Source organism: Gossypium hirsutum, chromosome A09, assembly GCF_007990345.1.
Source record: "Gossypium hirsutum isolate 1008001.06 chromosome A09, Gossypium_hirsutum_v2.1, whole genome shotgun sequence".
In the NCBI taxonomy this organism is placed as follows: Eukaryota; Viridiplantae; Streptophyta; class Magnoliopsida; order Malvales; family Malvaceae; genus Gossypium; species Gossypium hirsutum.
The window spans coordinates 46212919-46237736 of record NC_053432.1 but is presented as its reverse complement, the minus strand read 5'-3'; the positions used below and the strand labels follow the sequence as shown (position 1 = coordinate 46237736).

The 24818-nt window shown below is 36.4% G+C and overlaps 3 protein-coding genes across 5 annotated transcripts; 2 read left to right on the top strand and 1 right to left on the bottom strand.

Annotated features, from left to right (window-relative positions):
- The first annotated feature begins 10812 nt into the window (after positions 1 to 10812).
- Positions 10813 to 14924, top strand: LOC107888779 (NF-X1-type zinc finger protein NFXL1). Its single transcript, XM_016812982.2, has 2 exons — positions 10813 to 11118; positions 11326 to 14924. Exon 2 carries the CDS (start codon positions 11441 to 11443, stop codon positions 14678 to 14680), a length of 3240 nt encoding a protein of 1079 aa, XP_016668471.1. The 5' UTR covers positions 10813 to 11118; positions 11326 to 11440; the 3' UTR covers positions 14681 to 14924.
- A 1318-nt stretch (positions 14925 to 16242) lies between these two features.
- Positions 16243 to 19735, bottom strand: LOC107888780 (rust resistance kinase Lr10). 2 transcript variants are annotated; one of them, XM_041077669.1, is made up of 3 exons: positions 18512 to 19735; positions 17620 to 17652; positions 16243 to 17483 (listed from the first exon to the last, which is right to left on the bottom strand). In XM_041077669.1, the coding sequence occupies exons 1-3, from the start codon at positions 18597 to 18599 to the stop codon at positions 16375 to 16377; spliced, it is 1230 nt and encodes a 409-aa protein (XP_040933603.1). In that variant the 5' UTR covers positions 18600 to 19735; the 3' UTR covers positions 16243 to 16374. The 2 variants fall into 2 exon arrangements, with proteins under 2 accessions (XP_040933603.1, XP_040933604.1); XM_041077670.1 differs by having other exon boundaries at positions 16243 to 17418; positions 17639 to 17652.
- A 626-nt stretch (positions 19736 to 20361) lies between these two features.
- On the top strand, positions 20362 to 23313 carry LOC107888782 (rust resistance kinase Lr10). 2 transcript variants are annotated; one of them, XM_041077668.1, is made up of 4 exons: positions 20362 to 20542; positions 20934 to 20963; positions 21145 to 22308; positions 22748 to 23313. In XM_041077668.1, exons 1-3 carry the CDS (start codon positions 20362 to 20364, stop codon positions 22293 to 22295), a joined length of 1362 nt encoding a protein of 453 aa, XP_040933602.1. In that variant the 3' UTR covers positions 22296 to 22308; positions 22748 to 23313. The 2 variants fall into 2 exon arrangements, with proteins under 2 accessions (XP_040933602.1, XP_040933601.1); XM_041077667.1 differs by having other exon boundaries at positions 21145 to 22327; positions 22748 to 23311.
- Positions 23314 to 24818: the final 1505 nt, after the last annotated feature.

Genomic DNA, 24818 nt, shown 5'->3' with positions numbered 1-24818 from the left:
TTATCGAAAATCACTTAGTAAAAGTCGTTTCTCTAACCCTAAACATGCATTTTCTACCATTAAATACAAAAATACAAACATATTAATCATGGATCAAAACCCTATACTTTAACCATGTCTCAAATTAGTGATAGAAATAGATAAATCTTATTACGATGATTTCAAAAACATGAAAATCATTAAAAACGGGGCTAGAATGGACTTACAATCGAGCTTGGAAACTTGAAAAACCCTAGCCATGGTTTTCTCTTGAAAATTTCGACTAAGGAGGAAGATGGACAAATTTTTCAGTTTTTATTTTGTTTATTAAATCATTTAATTAGTAAATAAGCAAAATGCCCCTAACTTAAAAATATTCTATTTCACCTATTTCATGTCCATTTTTGTCCAACAAATTATCCAATGGTCTAATTACCTTTTAAAGACCTCCAATTTAAAATTTCATAGCAATTAGACACCTCTACCTTCTAGAACTCAAGTTTTGCACTTTTTATGATTTAGTCCTTTTAACTAAATTGAGTGCCCAAACATCAAAATTTTTTAACGAAATTTTCACGAAATCATTCCATGAAACCATAAACCATAAAAATATAATAAAAATAAATTTTTCCTCGTCGGATTTGTGGTCCCGAAACCACTGTTCTGACTAGGCCTAAAATCGGGATGTTATAGAAGATCAGTTGTTAATCATGGAAAGGAGAAGGTTATTGAGTGATCATCTTCGATTTTAATAGCTTTTGTAATTTAGTAAGTTTGTAGTACTTGAACTCAAACTCATTAATTCATTTTTGTTAATTTAGTTAGTACTTTATGTTAATGATCTTTTTTATGGTAATTGATTAATTCAATTGAATTGAGGAATATGAATGATTATATGATTGAATATGAGATAAATAAATAAAATGTACTTTAGTTGTGGTTGTGTCTGATGGAATTGTGAAACAAGGTATTGAGGATGTAATAATTGTATAACGAATATCGTTAATTTATCTAACTAGTGCTAGGCACATCATTATATCTGTTGGTTTATACGACTAGCGCTAGGCACAACTTTCGTCAGTTTATCTGAATAATGTTGGGCACATCATTATGTTTATCGGTTTATCTGACTAGTGCTGAGCACAACTTTTGCCAGTGTATCTGACTAATGCTGGGCATATCATTATATATGTTGGTTTATTTGACTAGCAAGGGCAAAAAACTTGATTATGGTTTAACCGTTAGGCACCGAGTGTCATTCATTGAATGAGTGTTATTGATAAGGTATAATGAATCCAGTGGAAAAGATTGGTATGTGAAAGATATCATGGAAGAGGTATTAAATAAATTATTTAGTATGCTAAATTTCATAGAGATAAATTTAGGTCACTAGGTGTAAGTGTGATTCTTTGAAGGAATGAGTTTGCTTAATATTTGAACCCTTCTTTGAATGTAGGTTAGGTACTTACTTTTTTCCATCAACTCAGCGTCCATGACAAATCTCGAACACAATATTGGTGACGTATTTCTTTTTGTGTCATGGCATGTACCTAGGATAATGATATTTTGAGTAATAGTCTTTTAGTCTATGGTTGAATCTAGTATAAGTTACTTAGACTGAAAGTCATATAAACTTTAGAACTATGTTATGTCTTGAAACAAATGTTTGTATATAGTTATGAATGAAATAAGCATGTGGAAAAGCTTAACTCTTTTGGATGTGTATAATTGTTGATGTGAATTGGTAAATGCTTTGTGAAATGGAAACTTGGAAAGATTTTTTGTATTTTGTCAATTTGGTGAATGTTGATTGAGGATGAGAAAATGGTTAATGTCACATGCTCTTTTAACAAGGCTATGGAATAATTAGTTTGTAACAGCCCGATTTTGGGCTCAGTCGGCTCGATGGTTTTGAGACCACCAATCTGAATTTAGAGAAATTATTTTATTTTTATTTTAGAGTTATAGCATATTTATATTAGTGCGTGAAAAATTTGGTGAAGTAATTTTAGCGTTTGTTGGCTTAATTGTGAAAAAGGGACTAAATCGTATAAAGTGAAAAAGTCTTAATTTGATAGCTAAGGGGGTTAAATTTTCATGTATCATAAATTGGGGGTTTTAAAAGGGTAAATAGACCCTTATATTATAGCTTGGTCGGCCATGAGACAAAGAATTAAGGTAGTCAAATGTTAGGTAAAAATTTGGTGCCTTATTTGACCAAAAAGAAATAAAATAAAAGAAAGATGATGTCATCCCTTTTCACCATTTCTTCTCCAACAAAAATTCAGCCATTGTACGAGTTTGAAAGCTTGAAAAATTCAGCAACTTGTAACCCTCTCAAGTAAGTGATTTTGATGGTCTTTCTTGATGATTTTTCTATTTTTAGAACCCTTATAGCATGAGCTTTCAAATGAAGGGACTATTTTGCAAAATGGTTGAAAGTCTAGGGTTTCACCATGAAAGTGTTCATGTTGTTTTCTAAAAATTTATGAAAGAAAATGAATCATGGTTGTGAAATAAACTATTTTTGTGCTAGGACCTCTCATGAAAACCCTAATAGGACCATTTTGTAAAGTTTGTAAAATAGATAGAAATGTTGTGAAATATTGGAAATTTGGGACTTTCATAAGAGATATAAATGGTCATTAGGCTTGACTAATAAGGAAACTCGATAAAAATCGATTTCTGGGCCTAAAGGTAAAATGGTCATTTGTGAAAGTCTAGGGGCAAAATGATAAATTTGCCAAAAATGTAACTTATTGCTTGATTAAATTACCTAGTGATTAAATGGATGAATTTTTATTATTTTAGATCAAAGAAATGCAACATCCAAACCTAGACCGGGGGAAAGCCAAGCAAGTAGACAAAATCGACTAGTCGCCTACATTTTGTGATCCGAGGTAAGTTGTATGTTAATAATGCAACTATATCTTTATGATGTGTAATTGAGTTGATATGACATAAATTGTCTTTATTTTGAATATGAGAATACATGCCGAGAAATTTACGTAGTAAAGACTTTCATTGAACATTCAGAATAGACTTGGATATTTGTATCGTGATAATGGGTGATATGTGTGCTAGTGTAAGACTTGTCCAGGACATGCATTAGCCACAGTATCAGAGCCAGTGTAAGACATGTCTGGGACATGCATCGACATTGGGACGAGAGCTAGTGTAAGGCATGTCTGGGACATACATCGGCCTCGCGATATACAAGCTAGTGTAAAACCTGTCTGGGATATGGCATTAGCTTGTTCTGTATCAGTGTAAGACCTGTCTGGGACATGGCATCGACACCGATAGATGAGAGCCAGTGTAAGACCTGTCTGGGACATGGCATCGGCCTCGCTATATGAAAGCCAGTGTAAGACTATGTCTGGGACATGGTGTCAGCATCTTAACCCATGTTAGGGCTATCGAGTATCCTGTAGAATTACAAATGGTTCAACGAAAGATTTATGAAAGAAAAGTTATGATCATGTGATGAGTGGTACAGGTACCTATATGAAATGTAATGGATGACGATGAGTGAGTTGTACCTTTATCTATTTATGGTATTCATGAATAAGCTCTGAAAAGTTATGGATGTTTATTTTCATACAACTTACTAAGCTTTATGCTTACCCTATTTCCTTTCCATTTTCTTATAGTGTCGCCAAAGTAGCTCAAGGATCCTTGCCTACGTCGAAGAAGCTAGTCACACTATCATCCGAAGCACTTGGTATAGTTAGATCTTTTATTGTTGATTATGGCATGTATAGGACCCTTTGGTTTTGTTTTAGTGTCACATTGTTTTGGGCCAAATGCATTGGCTTGCTTTAATATTTGACTCATTTTGTACAAGGCCATGAAAAATGGCTAATATTGAAAATTATTATATGAATGCAAAGTAGTCTTTCATGAATGAGAAATTTTTGGTATGGTGAATACATGAATTGTATATAGACTTTAGCTATGGTTGTTGTTATGTTATGTTTCAGGGTGGCAAAGGGCTTGGTAGATATCCCTATATTGACCATACAGGTAGACACATATGCGTGTGCCTAGGCCATGTGTGACACACGGCCAGCCCTATAGGCGTGTTGTCCAGCCGTGTGTTGGCCTTATGTCCCCTGCACGTAAAAATTTCAAGTCAGTATGCATACTAGTAAACACACAGGAAGAGATACGACCATGTGTCTCAGCCGTATGGAGGACATGGCCTCTGGCCAGGGGCATGTGCCTCAGCTATGTGCCTTAAATTGGATGCTGACGTCAGAAACAGAATGTCAAGGTTTTTAGATACGGGCCACAGACACGAGTGTGTCCCTAGATGCTTAGGTCATGTGTGTCACACGGGCCATCAACAAGGCCATGTTGTAATGACCACACAGGCATGTTGCCCTTCCATACGGGTGTGTGCCATGTTACAAGAGTTATTTTTATTTAGTCGGTTTTAAGACCCGAGTTGGTTCCAAATGGTTTCCAATGAAAGTTTGAGGCCTCGTAGGCCCACACTAAGGAGTTTAAATAAAGTTCGAAAGAGCTTTAAATTTAATTAAGTCTTAGTGACTTGGAAATGATTGTATGCATGTGATTAAGTGTGGTAATGCCTCATGCCCAGTCTCGGCCTTGGACTTGGGTAAGGGGTGTTACATAGGCTTTGTTTGAGGTGCCTTTGAATGGCACATTGGTTAGCACAATAAATTGTAGGTAATTGATATGTTTTGACTTGTTTGAGAGTATTTTTTTGTTATGGTTTTAGGTTTGGATTGGTGGCCAAGTTAGGTGTAAATTTTACCTTGTTTTTGAAGCAAAATTTGGTATACACGGCCTAAGACACGGGCTATCACACGGCCATGTGACCCACACAGTCTATCCACATGGTCGTGTGTCTTATTGTCTTTAGGTACAAGTTTTACACGGCCTGCGGCACGGCCTTGTGTCTTAAAACAGATTGTTACACGATCTGAGACATGGTCAGTAACAAGCCTGTGTGTTTTAAAACAAATTGTTACACGGTTTGAGACATGGCCAGCTACACGGCCGTGTGACTCAACATCAAATGTCCACCTGGTATAGGTTGTGACACTTGGCCTAGCCATATGGCCGTGTGTCCCCTGTTTTCAAAATTATTCAAATTTTCTTGACTTTTTCGTTTGGTCCCAAATTGACCCCAGAATGTTTCTAATTTATTTTTAGGGCCTCATAGACTCGTTTTAAGGCCCATAAGTGTATGTTAGATTATGAATGAATTGAGATTGATCAATTGTAATTATGATTTAATATTTGTTGGTATGAATTGTTAAATATTTAGAATGTCATCGTAATACCCTATGACCCCGATCTGGTGACAGGGATGGGTTAGGTGTGTTACACCTATACACCGCTTAGTGTCGGTATGACACTTTTCAGAGTATTCACAACTTGGCTGCTTGATAATTAGACGATTTATCGCCACTTATAGAAATATGTGTGGCTGTGTCACCAGATATGGTAGAGGTATATCTGCCCACACTTCCTCCATATACACAAACCCCCCTAATGCACATACAGGAATTAACAAATAACAAAATATACATGAAATACATGCTCCCATAATAGATAAGGATTAGACCTACCATAAACACGGTTCATGCTGTGTATATATCATATTTACATACAACACAAATTAATATTTTTATGCTTACAAAACATCAGAATTCATATTTTAAAGCTTAATTAGTACTATATAGACCTTATGGGAGGCCTATGTTCATCTCGAATGATACTTACGACCCTAGGGTAAAATTCAAAATTTTAGGCTCACACGCCCGTGTGGCCCACACGACCTACATGGCCCATCCATGTGGCCCACATAGCCTAGCACACGGCCTTACTGTAACAGCCCAATTTAGACCCTAGTCAAAATAGTGGTTTCGGGACCACAAATCCGAGTAAAAAAATACTTTAATATTATTTTTCGTGCTTATAATATGTGAATTGACATGTGTGAAAGTTTCGTATGAAAATTTGATCATTTGTGCTTAATTTAAAAAAAGGACCTAATCGCGTAAAATGTAAAAGTGACCTTCTATTTGTTTAAGTGCCTATTTGTTATGGTTTATTAGTTATGAGGTATTTATAAGGTTATTTGACCATGGAATGAATTAAATGACATTAATGGGCATTAGTTGGTGGAATTTTAATGATTAATAATAAGGTTAAATTGGTAATATGCATATTAATGTTATATTAATTAAAACCAAAGCTAAATTTTACTTAATTCTTTCATCCATTGCCCAAAATACAAGAAAAAGAAAAGGGAAAAAGAGTTCTAGGGTTCGGCCATTGTTTTGTTTGAGTGAGGTATGTGTTTTGATCCGTTTTCGATAATTTCTACGTTTTTGTGATCGTTGCTTAGAGTTCTATCAAGCCCGTGTTTGAATTTCTGAAATTTTTAATGATTTTGAGTTGAGCTATTAATGAAACTATGAGTTTTATGAAGTTTGATGTTAGTAAATGAAATATATGTATTGGGTTGACATATTTTGTCTTTGAATTTTTGATGAATTTGAGTAAAATGGGCTAAATTGTGAAAATTTTAAATTGAAGGACTAAAATTAGAAATAAATGAAATATGTGGACTTTTATGAACATTATGAGAATTTGGCTAGGCATGTGTGCAAAGAAATTATGTGTATTTTGTGATTTTGTGAATTAAAGACTAAAGTCAAAATATGAAAATATGAGGGCTAATTTGCAAAATGCCTAAATATGTGTTTATGGATTGATTTGAATGATTTGTTGAATAAAAAAGCTAAATTTGAATATGTTTAGATCAAGAACCAAAGAAAAGGAATTAGATCGGGGGAAAACGAAAGTTGTTGAATAGTTGCTCGTTTCCGTTCATATCTGTACGATGTAAGTCGATATACAAATAAACATGTTTAAGTTAAATTATTTATGTTTATATGAAATTGAATTGTGATGAATGATTATATGAGTTGAGCATAAGATATCCGAAAAAGTATCGACAAAGTTTCGACGTCCGAAAAGCCCCGTACGAACCATATGAATAGTTAGGATACATATGTCATGACATAGGATCCGATATGTGTTTTCATGTAAGACCGCATCTGGGACGTTGGCATCGACTTATGATTTACGTGTAAGACCATGTCTGGGACATCGGCATCGTATTTAATTTCATGTAAGACCCTGTCTAGGACAGTGGCATCGATATTTGATTACATGTAAGACCAAGTCTGGGACGTTGGCATTGTATGAGCTTTCCTAGCTATCCGAGTATCCTTATTGATTCCGAACGATTCAACGGGCATTCCAAGAAAATCAATGACTATGTGAACATGTATCCAATTCAGGCACGTATGAAATGTATATTAAGTTTGAGAATGAAAGGTAAGTATATGTTTATATGTGTGAACATATAAAGTATATTTGTATTATATAGAAATGTGATGTACATGTGAGCAAATGGTTCTAAGTATTTGAGCTAAATGAGAAATATGAACTTGACATTGAATTATGCTATAAATCATATAAATGATTTGTTTATAGTTGTGATTTGTGATAAGTTTATTTGTATATGGCTTACTAAGCTTTTGAAAGCTTACTTTGTGTGTGTTTGCATTGTTTTTTTAAATATCGTAGCTATCGGGAGCTCGAGGATCATCGAGGATCATCACCACACTATCAAACTCTATTTTGGTAGATTTTGAAAATATAAATATTGGAGTATGGCATGTATAGGCCAGAGGTAGTTGAATATGTTTGTAAAGTGTATATTGAGCCATGTGATATGGCTTAATTATGGTTGAACTTATGGTTTGATTTTGGTATATGATATGTGATACAAATTATGCATATGCGATGTGTTCTTGAATGGACAAGTGAATTGGTCAATTTGGTATGTTTTGGTGTGTGTTTATTTGATGATTTGGCATAATTTGGTATGGTTATTGAGCATGAAATTGGTTGATAACGATATGGCATAATTGGTGTATGTATTGGTTGTGAAATGGTTAAACATTTGGTATGCAGCTGATGCTTATTTGTTGCTAGTAAGGAGGACCCTTAATGGGTGGCATTTTGGCCGTGTAAATGGCCTATTTTTGCCTACACGGGCATAGACACGAGCGTGTGCCTCAGCTGTGTTACTCGAGGGCTATTTCGAAATGAGCCTGGGCAAACCACACAGTCGCACACACGGGCGTATGCTAGGCCGTGTGGCCAAGTCAGTTTCAACCACGAGCTAGACACATGGACGTGTGACTGGCCGTGTGACTCAAGTCAGTAGCCTCCCTAATTTTCACACAGCCTGGCACACGGACGTGTCATGTGGCCGTCTGGACAAGTCAGTATGTATGCCCTATTTTTACACGACCTAGACACACAGGCGTGTCTAAAGCCGTGTGAGGCACACGGCCTATTCACACGAGCATGTGACCTGTACAACTTTGAAAAATGTTTAAGTTTTTGAAAAATTTTGTATGAGCTCGGTTTAGTCCCTACCCCTTTCTAATGCATGTTTAAGGTCTCGATGACCTATATAAGGGACTCTATGGTAATGCTTGAATATGATTGTGGATGAGGTATATGAATTATTCGTAAAATGTTCCTATTTGTCTGGTAACACCTTTGACCTCAGCGACAGATACGGGTTAGGGGTGTTACACTCACACACTCCCGTGTGGCCCACACAGCCCAATTGGCTCAGATTGTGTGTCTCACACGGCTGTGTGGTGTCAACAATCCCCTTTTTCGGCTTTCGCTATTCGCTATTTTCTCGGATTTTTGTTACACACCTGATTCGATTTGATACGGAAGCAATCACAAGACTTGCCGAACCTAAAAACAATGTTCAATCGACTAAATTAGCCATGATTCCTCAATTTTTTTTTCCCAAATAACTCACTCGATCAAACGCGAATATATGCATTACTAAATCCAAAATTGAACTCTTAAGCATTCAACAACTTACCAAACGTCCACAACAATTCCTCACACAATTAATTCGCAGAAGGGGAAATTCGGCCTTTTTTATTAATACCTAACAACGAATGTTTCATAAAATTAACCCATGCTCCAAAAGAGTAATTAAAGCATTAACCATGAACCCTTATAAAAATCTAGAGAGAACATTTACTTACCAGAACCCAGAAATTTACAATCGCAAAGAGAGCAGAGATTGATCCTCACCAACACAAGAACAAAATTGAAAGCACCACCACACAGGAATCAAGAACCGATTGAAGTGAAAGAAAAAAAAATGGAAAGAAGCGACGCACAAAACGATAGAACAAACAAACAAACGAAAGAAACAAAAAAAATAATAAGAAGAAACAGACGTGAAACTATTGGGGAATGTGGGAGTAAAAAATTAATTAAAAAAAAAACAAAATGAACATGAAACAGAGGGGGGAAACGTGGGGTATTTTGGGAAAAGGAAAATTAATTAGTTAATTAAAACCTATTTATTTAAAAAAATCAAATCATATCCCACTTTCAACTTGCTGACAAAGGGTTTTGAACTCATAACCAAAAACATGCATTCAAGGCCGTAAATAATTAAAGTAAATAATTTATTATAACGTATTTTATCATTGATATCAAAGATTAGATTTTTGGGACGTTACACTTTTTTTATAAAATGAGATTATAAGTTATGACAAAAATATATCATCTTTAACGTAATTACTCTACTAAATTATAGTGAGATTTATTTCCAAAATAAATTATATTTTTCATGAGGACTCGAGTTAAGCTTCTAGCTTAAAGAGAGATTTAATTTTTAAAATTTAATTGTGTAATTGGTTCGTATTTTTAGAGCACATTTTCTATAAAAACTGATGGTTCGAAAAAAGTGAAGAAAAATATGTTGGCAGAAAGCTGGAAACGACTAGACTACTTAGTAAAAAACATAGATAATAAAAGTAATAAATTTGGTAAAATTTATTACTATAAATAATAAAAAGGCTTGATTTATAAAATTTTAAAAGCTATCAAAATTTTCCAATGAGTTACTTTGGATTGCATGCATGCGGTTGGCCAGGTAGATTGCCTTCGCCAGAACCCGATGCTCTTCCCCTCCTTCATGCATGGTGGTTGATGTGAACAATACTAAGGTTGTTTTAGGGTTGGTTTATCTATATCTTAGTTGTTTTATAAAATTGAAACAAATTTTATTAAAACTTATATATTGTTTTATTTAATGTTATTGCGGTTTAATTATAGTTCTATTAATTGCTTCATAATGTGATTATTTATTTAAGAGTTATTATTTATTTATATTTCGAGAGGAAGAATAGAATTTCTTGAGATCGAATTTAAGTTTTGGATGCTTACAACATATTTAATTTTAAAACAATTATGTTATAAGAATTATTGTTTAATTATAATATTATAATAATATTTTTTATTATTAAATGTTAATATAATAAAATAATCAACAACAAAGATAATATTTTAAATTTATCTTAAACTTGTGCGTAATTTAGATTAGCAGCCGGAAATACTGTTCTAAAACATATTTTAAATTGAAAAGGAATAGAAATGAAATATTGATTGGGGAGAGGTGAAATTCAATTTCATAAAGTCAGTCTAATATTTGTATTAATCAATTATAAATAATTTATTTAATTAATTATTAAAATATAAAATTGGTAACATACATAATAAATGAAAATAATAGAAAGAGCCATATCCAAGTGGGTAGCTCAGGCCTGAGGGCACCGTTTCTAAGAGTGCAAATTGGGCAATTTCTACATTAAACTGCTATGTAGAATTCGGGCCAAGGCCCATGGAGATGCAGGTGAGATAAGGCGGCTGAGTCAAGCCCCTTGAGTGGGCAGCAAGGATGCACGCCATTGCCAGCCGTATGCATATGCTTGAAAGTTGAAACATCATAACATGCCCATATTTTAACTCGGTTGTTTTATGGTGACGAATTAGTCTCGTTTTCCTTTAGCCCCAAGCCAATCCTTCCCTATATATACTCCCCCTCTCCCTCTCCCTCTCCCTCTCCCTCTCCATCTCCACCCTTTCTACCTGTCGGTTTTCTCATTTTCGAGAAAAGGGAGACCCCCCTCACTTGTTATGCCCCCACACAAACAGGAATCATAAGCATTAAGTTTTGGTTTTCATTTTCTTCATCAGGTGCGTTCCCTTTCTCATCTCTTTGCATGATTCCAGATTTGGTTTTTGGGATTTCCTGTAACCGAGATGTTTTTCTCTTTTTGATTGAATATCAATTTTCTCAACTATTCGTTTGATTCTTTTGTTTGTTTTGCCTATCTGTTTACCCTTTCGAACCAAGGGATTGCTGGGGTTATTGATGTTCTTTTTATTTTTGTGGTATTACAGTTTTAGGAGGAGGATCAAAGCTATAAAGTTAGTATTTGAATCTTTTGTTTCGTCCACACACACACAAAAAAATTCCATCGGATTTACAAAGTTCGTTGACTTCAACTACAAAATTATGAGCTTTCAAGGCCGAAATAGATCAAGAAACCCTTCACAAAGCACTCGTCAAGAATGGGTTCCTAGAGGATCTTCATCCACAACCACCACCGTTGAAAGCAGCTCAACGGCCGCCTCTAATTCAACCCCTAATGTCAATCAAACCTCAACACGAAATGATAATAGGTACAGACAAACTGGTCGGCCCACCAACCATAGGAGAGATAGGGAAAAGGGAAGGAGTGAGACTCAGGTGGCGGTAAGGAAGGAGGTTGATCCTAATTTGCCACAGCTTGTGCAGGAAATTCAGGACAAGCTTATAAAGAGTACGGTTGAATGTATGATTTGTTATGATATGGTACCGAGGTCTGGTGCTATATGGTCGTGCTCAAGTTGTTATTCTATCTTTCACCTCAATTGTATTAAGAAATGGGCGAGGGCACCCACTTCTGTTGATTTGGTGGCCGAGAAGAATCAGGGTTTTAATTGGCGTTGTCCGGGCTGTCAGTCTGTGCAGTTCACATCCTCTAAGGAGATACGGTATGTTTGCTTTTGTGGAAAGAGGACCGACCCTCCTTCTGATTTGTACTTGACTCCGCATTCATGCGGGGAGCCCTGTGGAAAGCCCCTTGAGAAGGAGCTGGGATTAGGTTCTAGGGTGATGAAGGATGAACTTTGCCCTCATGTTTGTGTCTTGCAATGTCACCCTGGTCCATGTCCTCCTTGTAAGGCGTTTGCTCCACCACGTTTGTGTCCTTGTGGTAAGAAAGTTATTACAACCAGATGTTCTGATAGGAAGTCGGTTCTTACTTGTGGTCAGCGGTGTGGTAAACTTCTTGAGTGTGGGCGCCATCAGTGTGAACGTATTTGCCATGTCGGAGCTTGTGATCCTTGCAAAGTTCTAATTAATGCCCCCTGTTTCTGCAAGAAAAAGGTTGAAGTTGTCGTCTGCGGTGACATGGTTGTGAAGGGAAAGGTGAAAGCAGAAGATGGCATTTTTTCTTGTAGTTCAACGTGTGGAAAGAAGCTTAGATGTGGTAACCATTACTGTGATGAAAATTGCCATCCTGGTCCTTGTGGGGATTGTGAGCTGATGCCAAGCAAGATCAGGTCTTGTTACTGTGGGAAAACAAGCTTGCAGGAGCAAAGGCAAAGTTGTTTGGACCCAATTCCAACTTGTTCAGAGACATGTGCCAAGTTCCTTCCTTGTCAAGTGCACCGATGTGACCAAGTCTGTCATGCTGGGAATTGTCCACCTTGTCTAGTTCTTGTCACCCAAAAATGCCTCTGTGGATCAACTTCGCGGAGGGTGGAATGCTACAAAACAACACTTGAAAATGAGAGATTTACATGTGACAAGCCTTGTGGGCGTAAGAAGAGTTGTGGTAGACATCGATGTAGCGAGCGATGCTGCCCTCTCTCAAACTCTAATAGTCTTCGCTCCGGTGGTTGGGATCCACACTTCTGCCAAATGGCATGTGGGAAGAAGCTGAGGTGTGGACAGCATTCTTGTGAATCTCTTTGTCACAGTGGTCACTGCCCCCCATGCTTGGAAACGATCTTTACTGATTTGACATGTGCTTGTGGAAGAACTTCAATCCCTCCACCATTGCCTTGTGGTACACCACCACCTTCATGTCAACTTCCATGCTCAGTTCCTCAGCCTTGTGGCCATTCGTCTTCTCACAGCTGCCATTTTGGAGACTGTCCACCTTGTTCTGTGCCTGTGGCGAAGGAATGCATTGGAGGACATGTTGTTCTTAGGAACATTCCTTGTGGGTCAAAAGATATCAGATGTAACAAGCTCTGCGGGAAGACCAGGCAATGTGGATTACATGCATGTGGGAGGACGTGTCACCCAGCGCCATGTGATGCATCATCTGGAGCTGAGCCTGGTGTCAGGACCTCTTGTGGGCAGACATGTGGTGCCCCTCGGAGAGACTGCAGGCATACATGTTCTGCACCTTGTCATCCCTCTGCACCATGTCCTGATGTTAGGTGTGATTTTCGAGTTACAATCACGTGTTCTTGTGGCCGGCTAAGCGCAACTGTCCCTTGCGATGCTGGGGGCTGTACTGGTGGCTTCAATGCTGATACAGTTTTTGAAGCTTCTATTATCCAAAAATTGCCCGTGCCTCTTCAACTAGTGGAATCAACTGGCAAAAAGATTCCTCTTGGACAAAGGAAGCTTATGTGTGATGATGAATGTGCTAAGTTGGAGCGCAAACGGATTCTTGCAGATGCCTTTGACATCACTCCCCCAAATTTGGACGCACTTCATTTTGGTGAGAATTTGGTTGCGTCAGAGGTGCTTTTTGACCTGTACAGGCGTGATCCGAAGTGGGTTCTAGCTGTAGAAGAGAGATGCAAGCTTTTGGTACTTGGCAAGAACAGAGGAACAACAACGGGTCTGAAGGTTCATGTGTTCTGTCCAATGCTGAAGGATAAGAGAGATGCTATCAGGATAATAGCAGAAAGGTGGAAGCTTACTATTAGTGCTGCTGGTTGGGAGCCCAAACGTTTTATTGTGGTTCATGTTACTGCCAAATCCAAACCACCAGCTCGCATCATTGGGGCTAAAGGGTCGACCAGTACTGGGGCGTTACACCCTCCTGTTTTTGATCCTCCAGTAGACATGGATCCAAGGCTTGTTGTTTCTTTCCTAGATTTGCCCCGAGAATCTGATATAAGTGCATTAGTGTTGAGGTTTGGTGGGGAGTGTGAACTTGTTTGGTTGAATGACAAGAATGCATTGGCTGTATTTAGTGATCCTGCTCGAGCTGCAACAGCTATGAGGAGATTGGATCATGGATCAATTTATACTGGGGCAATTGCCTTTGTTCAAAGTGGTGGAGCATCATCTGCTAATAATGCGTGGGGAGGAACAGGGCCAAGTTCTGCTGTAAAGGCAAATCCATGGAAGAAGGCTGTGGTGCAGGAGCTTGGTTGGAAGGAAGATTCATGGGGTGGTGATGAGTCTCTTGGTGTCACTTCAGATCCGGGCTCTGCATGGAAAGGCAAAGATGCTCCAATTGCTGCTTCAGTTAACCGCTGGAGTGTTCTGGATTCTGAAACAGGTGTAAGCTCATCTTCTGGAGCAGTTCGATCAGAAGATCCTTCAAAGCTGGCTGGGGTTCAATCCTTGTCAAAAATGGATTCAAATGCTGCCAATTCAAGTTCAGCTGGGCTGCTGGGTGGGGGTTTAAATGAAACAGAGCCATTGGAGGTTGTAGATGATTGGGAAAAGGCTTATGAATGAGAGTGAAGAGAGAAATATACCTCTCACCTTGTGGTCAGGGAGATGGGGCTGCCCAATTTCATTTTCAAGTGGTTGGAAAAACTTCAGTTTTGTTTTGCTTGTCCAGTTTACACCTGATATTAGCATATGGGTGTTATGATGATCTTTCTAATTTTTTTTTCTCGCCAAGACTTATGCCCCTTTGGCTGTAATGGTGAATTTTTGTTGCATTTGAGAAGCAGCTAAATATACAACCTTTTTTCAATGGAGCTTTTCCGATCTTATTTATTTTATTTCATAAAGTGGTGGTTTCTACCTAAGGAAAGAGAACTTTTAGGCACATTTATTGTTCTGTCTTCTGGTATTGTGCTTCTGCTAGATGGATGACTGGCATTAAGTTCATTCCAGATGGAGGGAATCTTTCTATTGAATTTCTGTTATACAAACAGTGATACCTCATTAATAATTCTGGGCGGTTTGTGTTGAATTTGATTGCACATGGAATTCCTATAAACGAGGATAATTTTCTGCAGACATGAGAGGTGCTAAATGCATTTGCAGTAATTTGCAAAGGTGGTTGGGAGAAACTACTGTGGAAACTGAGGGATCGGTAAAGAGATGTAGATGTGGAACCCAGGAGATGAATTCACTGAAGAGGCAATAACTGCGCCCTCCTACCCTGTTGCTTTTCATTTTTTCTGTATAAGTAGAAGGGAATTGACATATCTTATTGTCCGAAAGATGAATTCACTGATGTGGTAACTTTCTATTTGTCTCTATGATTATTTCTATTTTCTAAAGCCAGATGCTTAGGATTGCTGGATTAGCTGCTTTTCTGCAGTATAATGTTGAAAACAGCAGTAGAAGTATATGTATTCCTCCAACCATTATCATATGAATGCTTTTTATAACAGACCAATTGTTGACACTTAAAACCTGGTGTTAGAATCTTGGTTGGATGGCTGTGTTGTCCATACGGTAGTCATTTTGATTAATGCTTTGGAGGAGTCAGTTGGAAGCAGAGTTGAATCAGCAACCATGCCTTGTTTCTAATTTAGTTCCATTTCATGGATGCTAATGCTATATTTGAGATTTCTTCTGCATTGAGAAATGATGAGGTTTGATATATCAATCTGAGCTCTAGAAAGTAGAATGAATTCATGTTGGGGAAATCCCAAGCGTAACTCCAAGGGTTCATGTTGTCTGTACTGGCCTTTTATTCATTGAAGTTCAATGGAGAAATGGAAATTTTAAAAGATTGCATATCATTTCTCAACTTTCATGGGTTGCATCCCACGTTACGAGCTATCTATTTGAAGACTTTATTAGTTTAACCAAGCTCAGGCCAAGACTAAATGTGTCCTCTTTAGGTAATTTAATATTAGTTACTCCAAGGGAATGAACAGGTACAAAACTGCTATCTTAAATTAATAGCATGAGTGCAGAGGAAATGAGAGCTACTTGCTAAGGGAAGTTCTCAATTAGTTGCAAAGCATAAGTTGATCAATATGGTCTATCCAATCAGTTGGACATACTTGGGGACAGACATTGTTGTCCTCAGTTTGAGTAGCAGAAGTAATGAGTCGAGCTGAATTCGAATGTATTGTATTTGCTTTGGTAAAAATCAAGAACCGAACCAAGTTCAAAATTTTCAGAATACATATATATATACCATTCTTGTTTGCTTCATTAACTTTATATAATTGAACTCATGTTTACTCAGCAATAACTGCTAGCTCTATATTAACAGGTTTTTTATATTTGAAAGCACTCATCTTCATATGATCTGCGGCTCCAAAAGGATTTGGTGGCTTAGTGAGACTGTCTGCTTCACCTTCCAACATTTGAATCACAACTTTCATTGAAGGACGATCTACTGGATACCATTGAATGCACCAAAGTCCAACAATCGTAAGTTTTCTTGCAATCTCGGAATGGCTTTCGTTTTCAATTCTTATTCTTGTCTCTTCTCCATTGTCCAAATGATTATACGCCCATTCTGGGAAGTACACCTGGCTTGTGTTCTCCACTGTGACATTGATGTTTTTTCTCCCTCCAACCATTTCAAGTAGTAGCATTCCGAAACTATAAACATCTGATTTATATGAAACGTTCCCAAAGTTCCTAGATAAGACCTCGGGTGCTATATAGCCCATGGTTCCTCTGGCTGCTGTCATAGAAACTGCACTTTGATCCTTGGAACACAACTTAGCTAGACCAAAATCAGATATCTTAGGATTGAAGTTCTGGTCTAACAAAATATTGTGAGGTTTGATGTCGAAATGTAGGATCCGTTGCTCGCAACCTTGATGTAGGTATTCAATCCCTTTGGCTATACCTAAGGCAATATCTTGAAGCTTATTCCAACCAAGGACATGATTCTCGCCCTTGGCTGAAAATATGAACTTCTCTAATGACTCATTCGGTAAGTATTCATAAACAAGTGCTCGTTTGTATCCATCAGCACAAAATCCGACTAAGCGAGTCACATTGACATGGTGGATTCTGCTCATGGAGCCCACTTCGTTGATGAACTCTTCCCCATTGCCTTTGGAGTCATTGAGGATCTTAACAGCTACCAAAACATCATTAGACAGCCTTCCTTTGAACACGGTTCCGTAACCACCCTGCCCGAGTTTGTCCTTGAATTCATTTGTTGTCCTCTTAATATCAGCAAAAGAGTATCTTGAGGGCTTAAAAGCTTTATTATCTTCTAAAAACTTTTCAATCTTGCCTTGGCTCTCTTTCTTTTTCTTCTCCTGATGGTATACATAGTATAGTCCAATGACAGTCAGTAGAATAAGAAACGAAGTTAGGATTGCACCTGCAGATAAAATATGCTCCAAATTAGTACGTTTCCTCTGATAGCAACTTAAATAGAGGAGAACTGCAATGAAGTTGACAACTCACACAAGCCTTGTGTAAAATCGTATACAATAACGGAGAGAAACATTGCATACCTGTAATAATTAGCTTTACCTTCGTAGGAAGCCCTGTAAAATAATGGAAATGTATCAGCTTTCTGTGTTCCTAAATATAATTTTAACCATGACCAAGCGTGTAAAGGCATGCAAGTTAGTGTTACTATGGTATCAGGGGATGAGGAAGAAAAAAGGAGTTGTATATAGTGAGATTGGTAGGGAACAATAAAATTATGAGTTTTTAACATTCTAATCATAAATCAAGAGCAGGATTATCTTAACACAAGAGAGAGGACCAAATAATTTAATACTCGGAATGTGTTAGAATTCATATAATATGAGTAATTAAGGTGTCAGTTTATGTAAACATAAAATATAATTATTATACAAAAGTAATATAAATACACAAATAAAGCATAGTGAAGCTGTAAATTAAATGCTGGGTTTTAGAAGTTCCTGTGTTTAATTCCTGGAAAAGCTTTTTAAATTTATTATGACCTATTTAACTTTCTTGGTTTAGTAAGAGAGTGAAGTATAGCCCAAATTCTTGTAAAATCTATTAAGGTTTCTTCAGTAAACAATGAACTCTACTTTTAACTCACCCAGCCTAGAGTCTTAAACGTGTCAAATTATTGGTTTAAGTTCATAAACTAGTATATAGTATAAGGTTAAATATCACTAAATATGAAATTATACGTATAGTAGGTTGCAAACAAACCAAAAAAAAAATGTAACTTATTGTTCAGAATAAAATGTAATTGTACTCGCAAATTATTCTCATTGAAGGAGTAACTAGTTGGTTTACAAATTTGTAGCTTTTCATTCACTACTGGTTATAGTTATAAACTTGTAAAAGTAAATAATTGAAAACACAAGTAAGTTGGTAAATTAATTATAACATGCGTAAGTGTAAAGCAGCCAAGAAACATACAAGACAGTTGAAGCAGAAGGGCATGTAACTGTTTGGTTGCTGGGTTTGGGGGTGTCATAACACTCTGTTTGAGGTGGTGTACTAACATTCTTCAGTCTACAACTTCTTCCTTGTGCTTCACATTCAATGCACATGGGTTTGGACCATTGTAAGGTAATACCAAATTCAAAATCTCGAGGAATTGCTGAGATGTCAACAAATTTGGTGCAATTGACGAGGTTAAAGTTGTTGCGAGTATCGGGAGGTAAAGCTATAATTGGACAGGCACCGACTCCATAGCTATCTTTGTCTGACTTTTCTGAACAATTGTACAATGTAATGTTTTGTAGTTGTCCGAAGAATTTGAACGGAGATGCTGATAAATTGAGAGAAGGAAGCTGCTGATAGAGGCAAGTCTCACCATCCGGACCAGATACGTCAATTGTCTGTTTTTCGTAATCTATATACTGGACCGTCATCTTCACTGACCGTGGCAGGTGGAGCATGGTCTGTTTATTTTGGGAGCAGGAGAGTTGGAAGCCAGGATCAGGATAGCCACAGCGCTGGTCTTTTAACCAGAAGGGAAATCGGACAGGTGGGCCGTAGCGTTTGCAGCTTGTGACCTTGCATATTTCAGAATCTAGTGCTGCTACACCACCTTCATCCACCATCAACATGAAGGCAACAAGGAGAAGGAACATCATCCCTGTTAACTTGGGGTAGGATCAGTTTAGAAAAGCAAAGAGATGTGGTTTGTGGTTCTAGCATTTATTATTGCATGCAGATATCTAAGAAAATTCCTACCTTTGGATTGGACTGTTTCAAACTGCATACGCGTAAAAAATAATATATGCGTCAAATCCAATTCAGTTCAATTAATCTAACCATTAACCGATACAAAGCACAATAGATGAAAAACCTACAAAGCCAAAAAAAATGGATAAAATACACACATCCGTTCTTTCACTCAGCTGATCAACTCTGAAATGGAAAGGGTATAAAACAGGTGAAATTAGTAGATATCCAAAAAAGCAAAATGCAAAATGAGGAATGTGGAAGTCAGACTCAACAACTTTAATTTCAGGTATTAATTGCGTGAGCTAGAAGGCCTTGAAGAAGTAAAGAAATTAAACCAAAGACTTGATGCGGTTGGCATGACTGGGCTTTTGTAGTCCTAGTGATTGGAAAATTCGCCCGATATATTGACTTATATGAACTGCAAACGCGTACACGTAAAGCTATAAGCTCCCATTGCAATCAAACAAAGCGACCAACATCTTCACTAAACTGTAAACTTCTTTTGGACAAGTGATTGGGAGGATTTACGTTTATCTTCTCGTCATTCTTCTATTCTTTTGGCTTATTAAATTCTAACATGTTAACAAAACTTGCAGCAACATTAGGCTTGCTTTCCCTTGCTGCTTTCTCATTTTTTGAAGCTGTTAATGGTGCGAGACGACTCACAAGTGTAGGCTGTAACCCCTCTTCCTGCGGAAATTTAACCAACATCAGGTCCCCTTTCAGATTAAAAGCCGACCCTCCCCAGTGTGGCCCTCCTTCCTATGAACTGATTTGCCAAAATAACCGCACCTTCTTGAGCAATGATTTGGGTTTCTATGTTGCAGACATCTTTTATGATGGCTTTGGAACAATTCGATTGGTGGATCAGAGTCTGGACGCTAAACAATGCTCCATTCTTCCTAAATCCCTTGTATGCGGAGAAGTTACTGATTTTATCTATTTTGTGAGTTGCCGACCACCCATGGCCTCTTCTCTCTACGTCGACGCCGCTCCTTGCGCGAACGCCTCCTCTCCCTACCCTTACTTTTATGCTTTATTTAGCGCCGACTCGCTGAACGCCACTGGTTTTGATGAGTCTTGCACCGTGGAAATCCAGGTGCCGAGACCCGTTCGGTTGCAGTCTTCTAACATCAGCGCTCTGCGTCGTCTATCCATTTTCGATATTCACCGGGAGCTTCTCATGGGTTAGGACGTGCCATCGGATTGCGCATACACGCCTCGTTCCAGCAACAACATCACACTTGCCAAAATGTAAAACTTCACAACAATCAATCAATTTTATGTTGCCAATGTTGTTGAGGGGAGCCATCAACACCGGGGAGTCTTTGAAGTGTCTACGATACTTCAATAATTGCTCTTAAAGAATTCGACTTTCTCAACAATAATAAATTTCCTTTTGTACTTTATAGAAAAACGAACATTGTTTTTATTGAATTAGCCTTTGAAATGTAGATTATGGCGGTTGAAGTTCATCCTCTACAATTACTTCGATAGCTTTCGAATATTTCTCGCCCACGGCTTTCCATCGCTGGTCACTTATACTAATTATTATACTTCAAGTACGCTGCTTTTTAGTGTTCCATTGGAATTCCCTGTGTGTTTGCTTTAGAATTACTAATCTTTACTCATTTTCACTTGACAGGGACCCAGTTTATCTTCCTTATTCTAACAGGTGAGAATCAATTTTACCAACACTTTTGTTTTTACTATACGATTATTAATATAATCAATCATTGGTTTTCGTTATATAATTATGAGTCGAATCAACATAACTCTAATTCAGATAAAACAAGAAATTTTTGTCTTTATGCTTTTTATGTTGATGCCTTTGAATTACTGATTTTCTTGTACAGGAGTTGCTATTGCTATTAGAACTCTAATCGGGGTTTCAAGCTTGAGTATAGTTGTAGTATTTAAGTTTCGAAGAAGACACTTGTGTGTGGATGATACAATTGAAGAATTTCTTCGAATGCAAAACAAGTTAATGCCCATAAGATGTTCTTATTCAGACATAAAGAGAATGACAGAATCCTTTAAAGAAAAATTAGGGCAGGGTGGCTTTGGATCTGTATTCAAAGGAAAGCTTCGAAGCGGTCATTTTGTTGCAATAAAGTTGTTAGAATTGTCAAAATCTCAAGGGCAAGATTTTATCAATGAAGTTGCTACCATTGGAAGAATTCATCATGTTAATGTGGTAAGACTTGTGGGGTTTTGTGTAGAAGGATCGAAACAAGCCCTTGTTTATGATTTTATGCCAAATAGTTCTTTAGATAAGGTCATATTTTCAAAAGAAAAGAACATCAATTTGAGCTGGGAAAAAGTATTTGAGATTGCAATCGGAGTAGCTCAAGGAATAGAATACTTGCACCAGGGATGTATTATGCAGATTTTGCATTTTGATATCAAACCGCATAACATTCTTCTAGATGAAAACTTCACCCCAAAAGTCTCAGATTTTGGTCTTGCAAAATTGCATGCTATAGATAACAGTATTGTGTCTCTCACGGCAGCACGAGGTACTCTCGGATATATTGCTCCAGAATTGTTTTACAAGAACATTGGCAATATCACACATAAGGCTGATGTTTATAGTTTCGGAATGTTGTTAATGGAAATGGCGGGAAGGAGAAGCAATTTGAATGCACAAGCCAGACAATCTAGTGAAATATATTTTCCTTCTTGGATTTATGACCGAGTTGATAGAGGGGAGGATTTAGAAGTGGAAGATGCCACTGAGAGCGAAAAGAAAACTGTAAGGAAAATGATCATAGTTGCTTTCTGGTGTATACAAATAAAGCCTACGGATCGTCCTTCGATGAGTAAGGTTTTAGAAATGCTTGAAGGCAATGTTGAGCTCCTTGAAATACCTCCAAAGCCATTTCTATTATCTATGGAAAGATCATCTGAGGACTTTGAAGATGAGCTCACCACATCAGCCGATGATGCTACTACTACCATGAGCATGGAAGGGGCAGAGTATAATATTCATAGCTCAAATGACTAACTGACTGAGTAGAGTAAGAATTTCCCTTACGAGTAAGAATTTCCCTTCTTTCTCTTTACTACCATGTTTTTGTTTGCACTTATAACTTGATCTTTAACCTGTTAATAAGGTTCAAATTCTGAAACTTCCATTAATTTGGTTTATGAAATCCGTATATAGAATAATCATGTTTTATCTTTAGAGCTACAGTATACTAATAGCAAATAATGCAGTTATGATCAGCTAGAACCAGACTAAATTCAATAGAAAGCGCAACAAAGTGAAAATTGGAATATTTTCAGATAAGGTGTACATGTAGTAGGACCTAAAAACTAGAATAATTTTGAGAGAGAATTCACATATAACATATGGTAAGATTGGACATGAAACCAAACTTTACACTGTCAAATCCTTATATATGTATATAGAATATATACTCATTCTCTCAACTTGTTTCTTCTGTGGATATTCAGGGATCTGACACTTTGATCAGATGATTCTCCATGAAGGAAAGGAAGCTACTGCATGAAACCGAACTTTGCTCTGTTCCATATAAGAGATTGCTGTACACGGTCTTCTGTCAATCTTTCCGTGTGTTTTGTTAGACATTTTGGTTGTAAGTTGTATAAATAGTGCAAAAACAATGTTGATGACATAATAAAAATGTTGGTTGTGTAAAGAATATTTCGAAGCACTTTATACTGTTGTATTAGGAATTATTTTATGAATGCATTTTGCAAGTTTTCAGGAAAAACTTGGTAGGGAGTGATTTAGATCTTATCATGAGTGTGAGACTGTTATATGATAAGTGGTGGGACTTGGGCAAGGTGCCATAAATTATGTAACTAAACTCCTTGTTAGTTTCTTCATACATGAACATCACAAAGTTAGCCAGGCTGCAAAATTGAAACTTTAATCAGCAAATGTCATCCTTAATAAATCCACAGACTACCTACTACGAAAATCCAAAAAGGAGTTTGGAGGACTATATGCATTAGTGTTGGTGCCATCGACTTCCTAAATAAAGCTACAATTTTCACCCAACTCACTACCATTTTGTAGTTGTAGTGATTTGTTTTAGTTTCCTTGTCGATGTTATGTCTTAAATATTTGTAAATCCAAGGTATTGTGGGTTTTAAGCAATTAAATTTGGTCATTTTATTAAATTTTTTACAAAATTATATATATATATTTAAATAAATGAAGAGTCTCTTTCAATAATCTATTTTATGTAATTTTAATTATATAGGTAAAAGCAAATTGTGTTCATTTAAATTACTGACCTCGAAAAAAAATTATTTAATACCTCAAATTGTTACAATAAATTGTTTAATTTACATAATATCATCACTTTTCAAAAATAAGGCTTTTTTTTTGTAATTTATCTTTTTAATCCATACATATACTTAATCTAAAAAGATAGCTGTGAATTGGTTTTGTAATTTTTTTAAAAAAATTATATTGTTTGAATTAGGGGTTATATAATTTTTTACCTTTAAATTTGGTAACTAGATTCACTCTATATTTTTTATTCATTTTGGTACATAAATTTGTCAACTAGATCCATTTTAATTGTTGAACTTGGATTTTATCAAAATTTGATGATATAACCAGTGTTCTTGGTATACTAGTCCAAGCAAAAGGGTTGAACTAATTGAATCGAAAACTACTCAAAATTAATAAAAATAAAAAATTGTTACAAAAACTAGAAGTTGAACATGTTGAACAAATTCAATAAAAAAATTATTTTTTTAAAATTTTGTGATTATTTATTGTTGGTAAGGGTGAGTAAAATTCGATTCAACTCGAAAAAAATTCAAAAAAAAAGTTCAAAATTTAAATTATCCAAACCGAATTAATCAAGTTAAACGAATCAACTCGATTTTTTTTTGAATTTACTTTCCCCTAAAAAATTTACTTCCCCTCAAACCCCAAAAACTTTTTTCCTTTTGTTTTCCCCCTAAAACTTGTACTTCCCCAAACCCCAAAACTTTTCTTTTTACTTTCCCCCCAAACTTTTACTTCCCTTAAACCCCTCAATTTTTTTTTCTTTTCACTTTCTCCCAAAACTTTTATTTCCTATTATACCTCTTTTTTTTAAAATTTATGTATACTATTTATATTATTGAATTAAATTTCACATTTTGTATTATTTATTTTATTGAATTGTTAATTATGCTGAATATTTATTAATTTATCTTAAAATTAAATTACTGATGATGCCATAAAATATTCATGTTAAAATTTTTTATTGGTATCAATTTCACATTTTATCTTTAAAATAACTTTTATTAAAAATCACATTTTTTTACATTTAATATATTTTTTTAATTTCTAGTGACAAGAATCAAAAGATAATTGAAGCAACTAAGCAAGTAAAGAAGCTAATCCGTATGTAAAATATTAATAAATAAATATAAGGGGATAAAAGTTAATAACAAATTTGCTTATGTAGGTGACAATGGCTACAAGGATTCAAAGTCATTTTTTAATTTAATTCAAATAAATATATTCGATTTAAACTCTATCTCACTCAACTCAATT

Excerpts from the sequence above, each read along its gene's own strand:
- LOC107888782 (XM_041077668.1), top strand. The coding sequence starts at position 20,362 with ATGAGTCTTGCACCGTGGAAATCCAGGTGCCGAGACCCGTTCGGTTGC. Across the intron at positions 20,543-20,933 it reads AACATCACACTTGCCAAAAT|GGACCCAGTTTATCTTCCTT; the intron begins GTAAAACTTCAC and ends TTCACTTGACAG. Across the intron at positions 20,964-21,144 it reads TATCTTCCTTATTCTAACAG|GAGTTGCTATTGCTATTAGA; the intron begins GTGAGAATCAAT and ends TTTCTTGTACAG.
- LOC107888780 (XM_041077669.1), bottom strand. The coding sequence starts at position 18,599 with ATGTTAGTACACCACCTCAAACAGAGTGTTATGACACCCCCAAACCCA. Across the intron at positions 17,653-18,511 it reads CCTTCTGCTTCAACTGTCTT|GGCTTCCTACGAAGGTAAAG; the intron begins GTATGTTTCTTG and ends ATTATTTTACAG. Across the intron at positions 17,484-17,619 it reads GGTAAAGCTAATTATTACAG|GTGCAATCCTAACTTCGTTT; the intron begins GTATGCAATGTT and ends TTTTATCTGCAG.
- LOC107888779 (XM_016812982.2), top strand. The coding sequence starts at position 11,441 with ATGAGCTTTCAAGGCCGAAATAGATCAAGAAACCCTTCACAAAGCACT.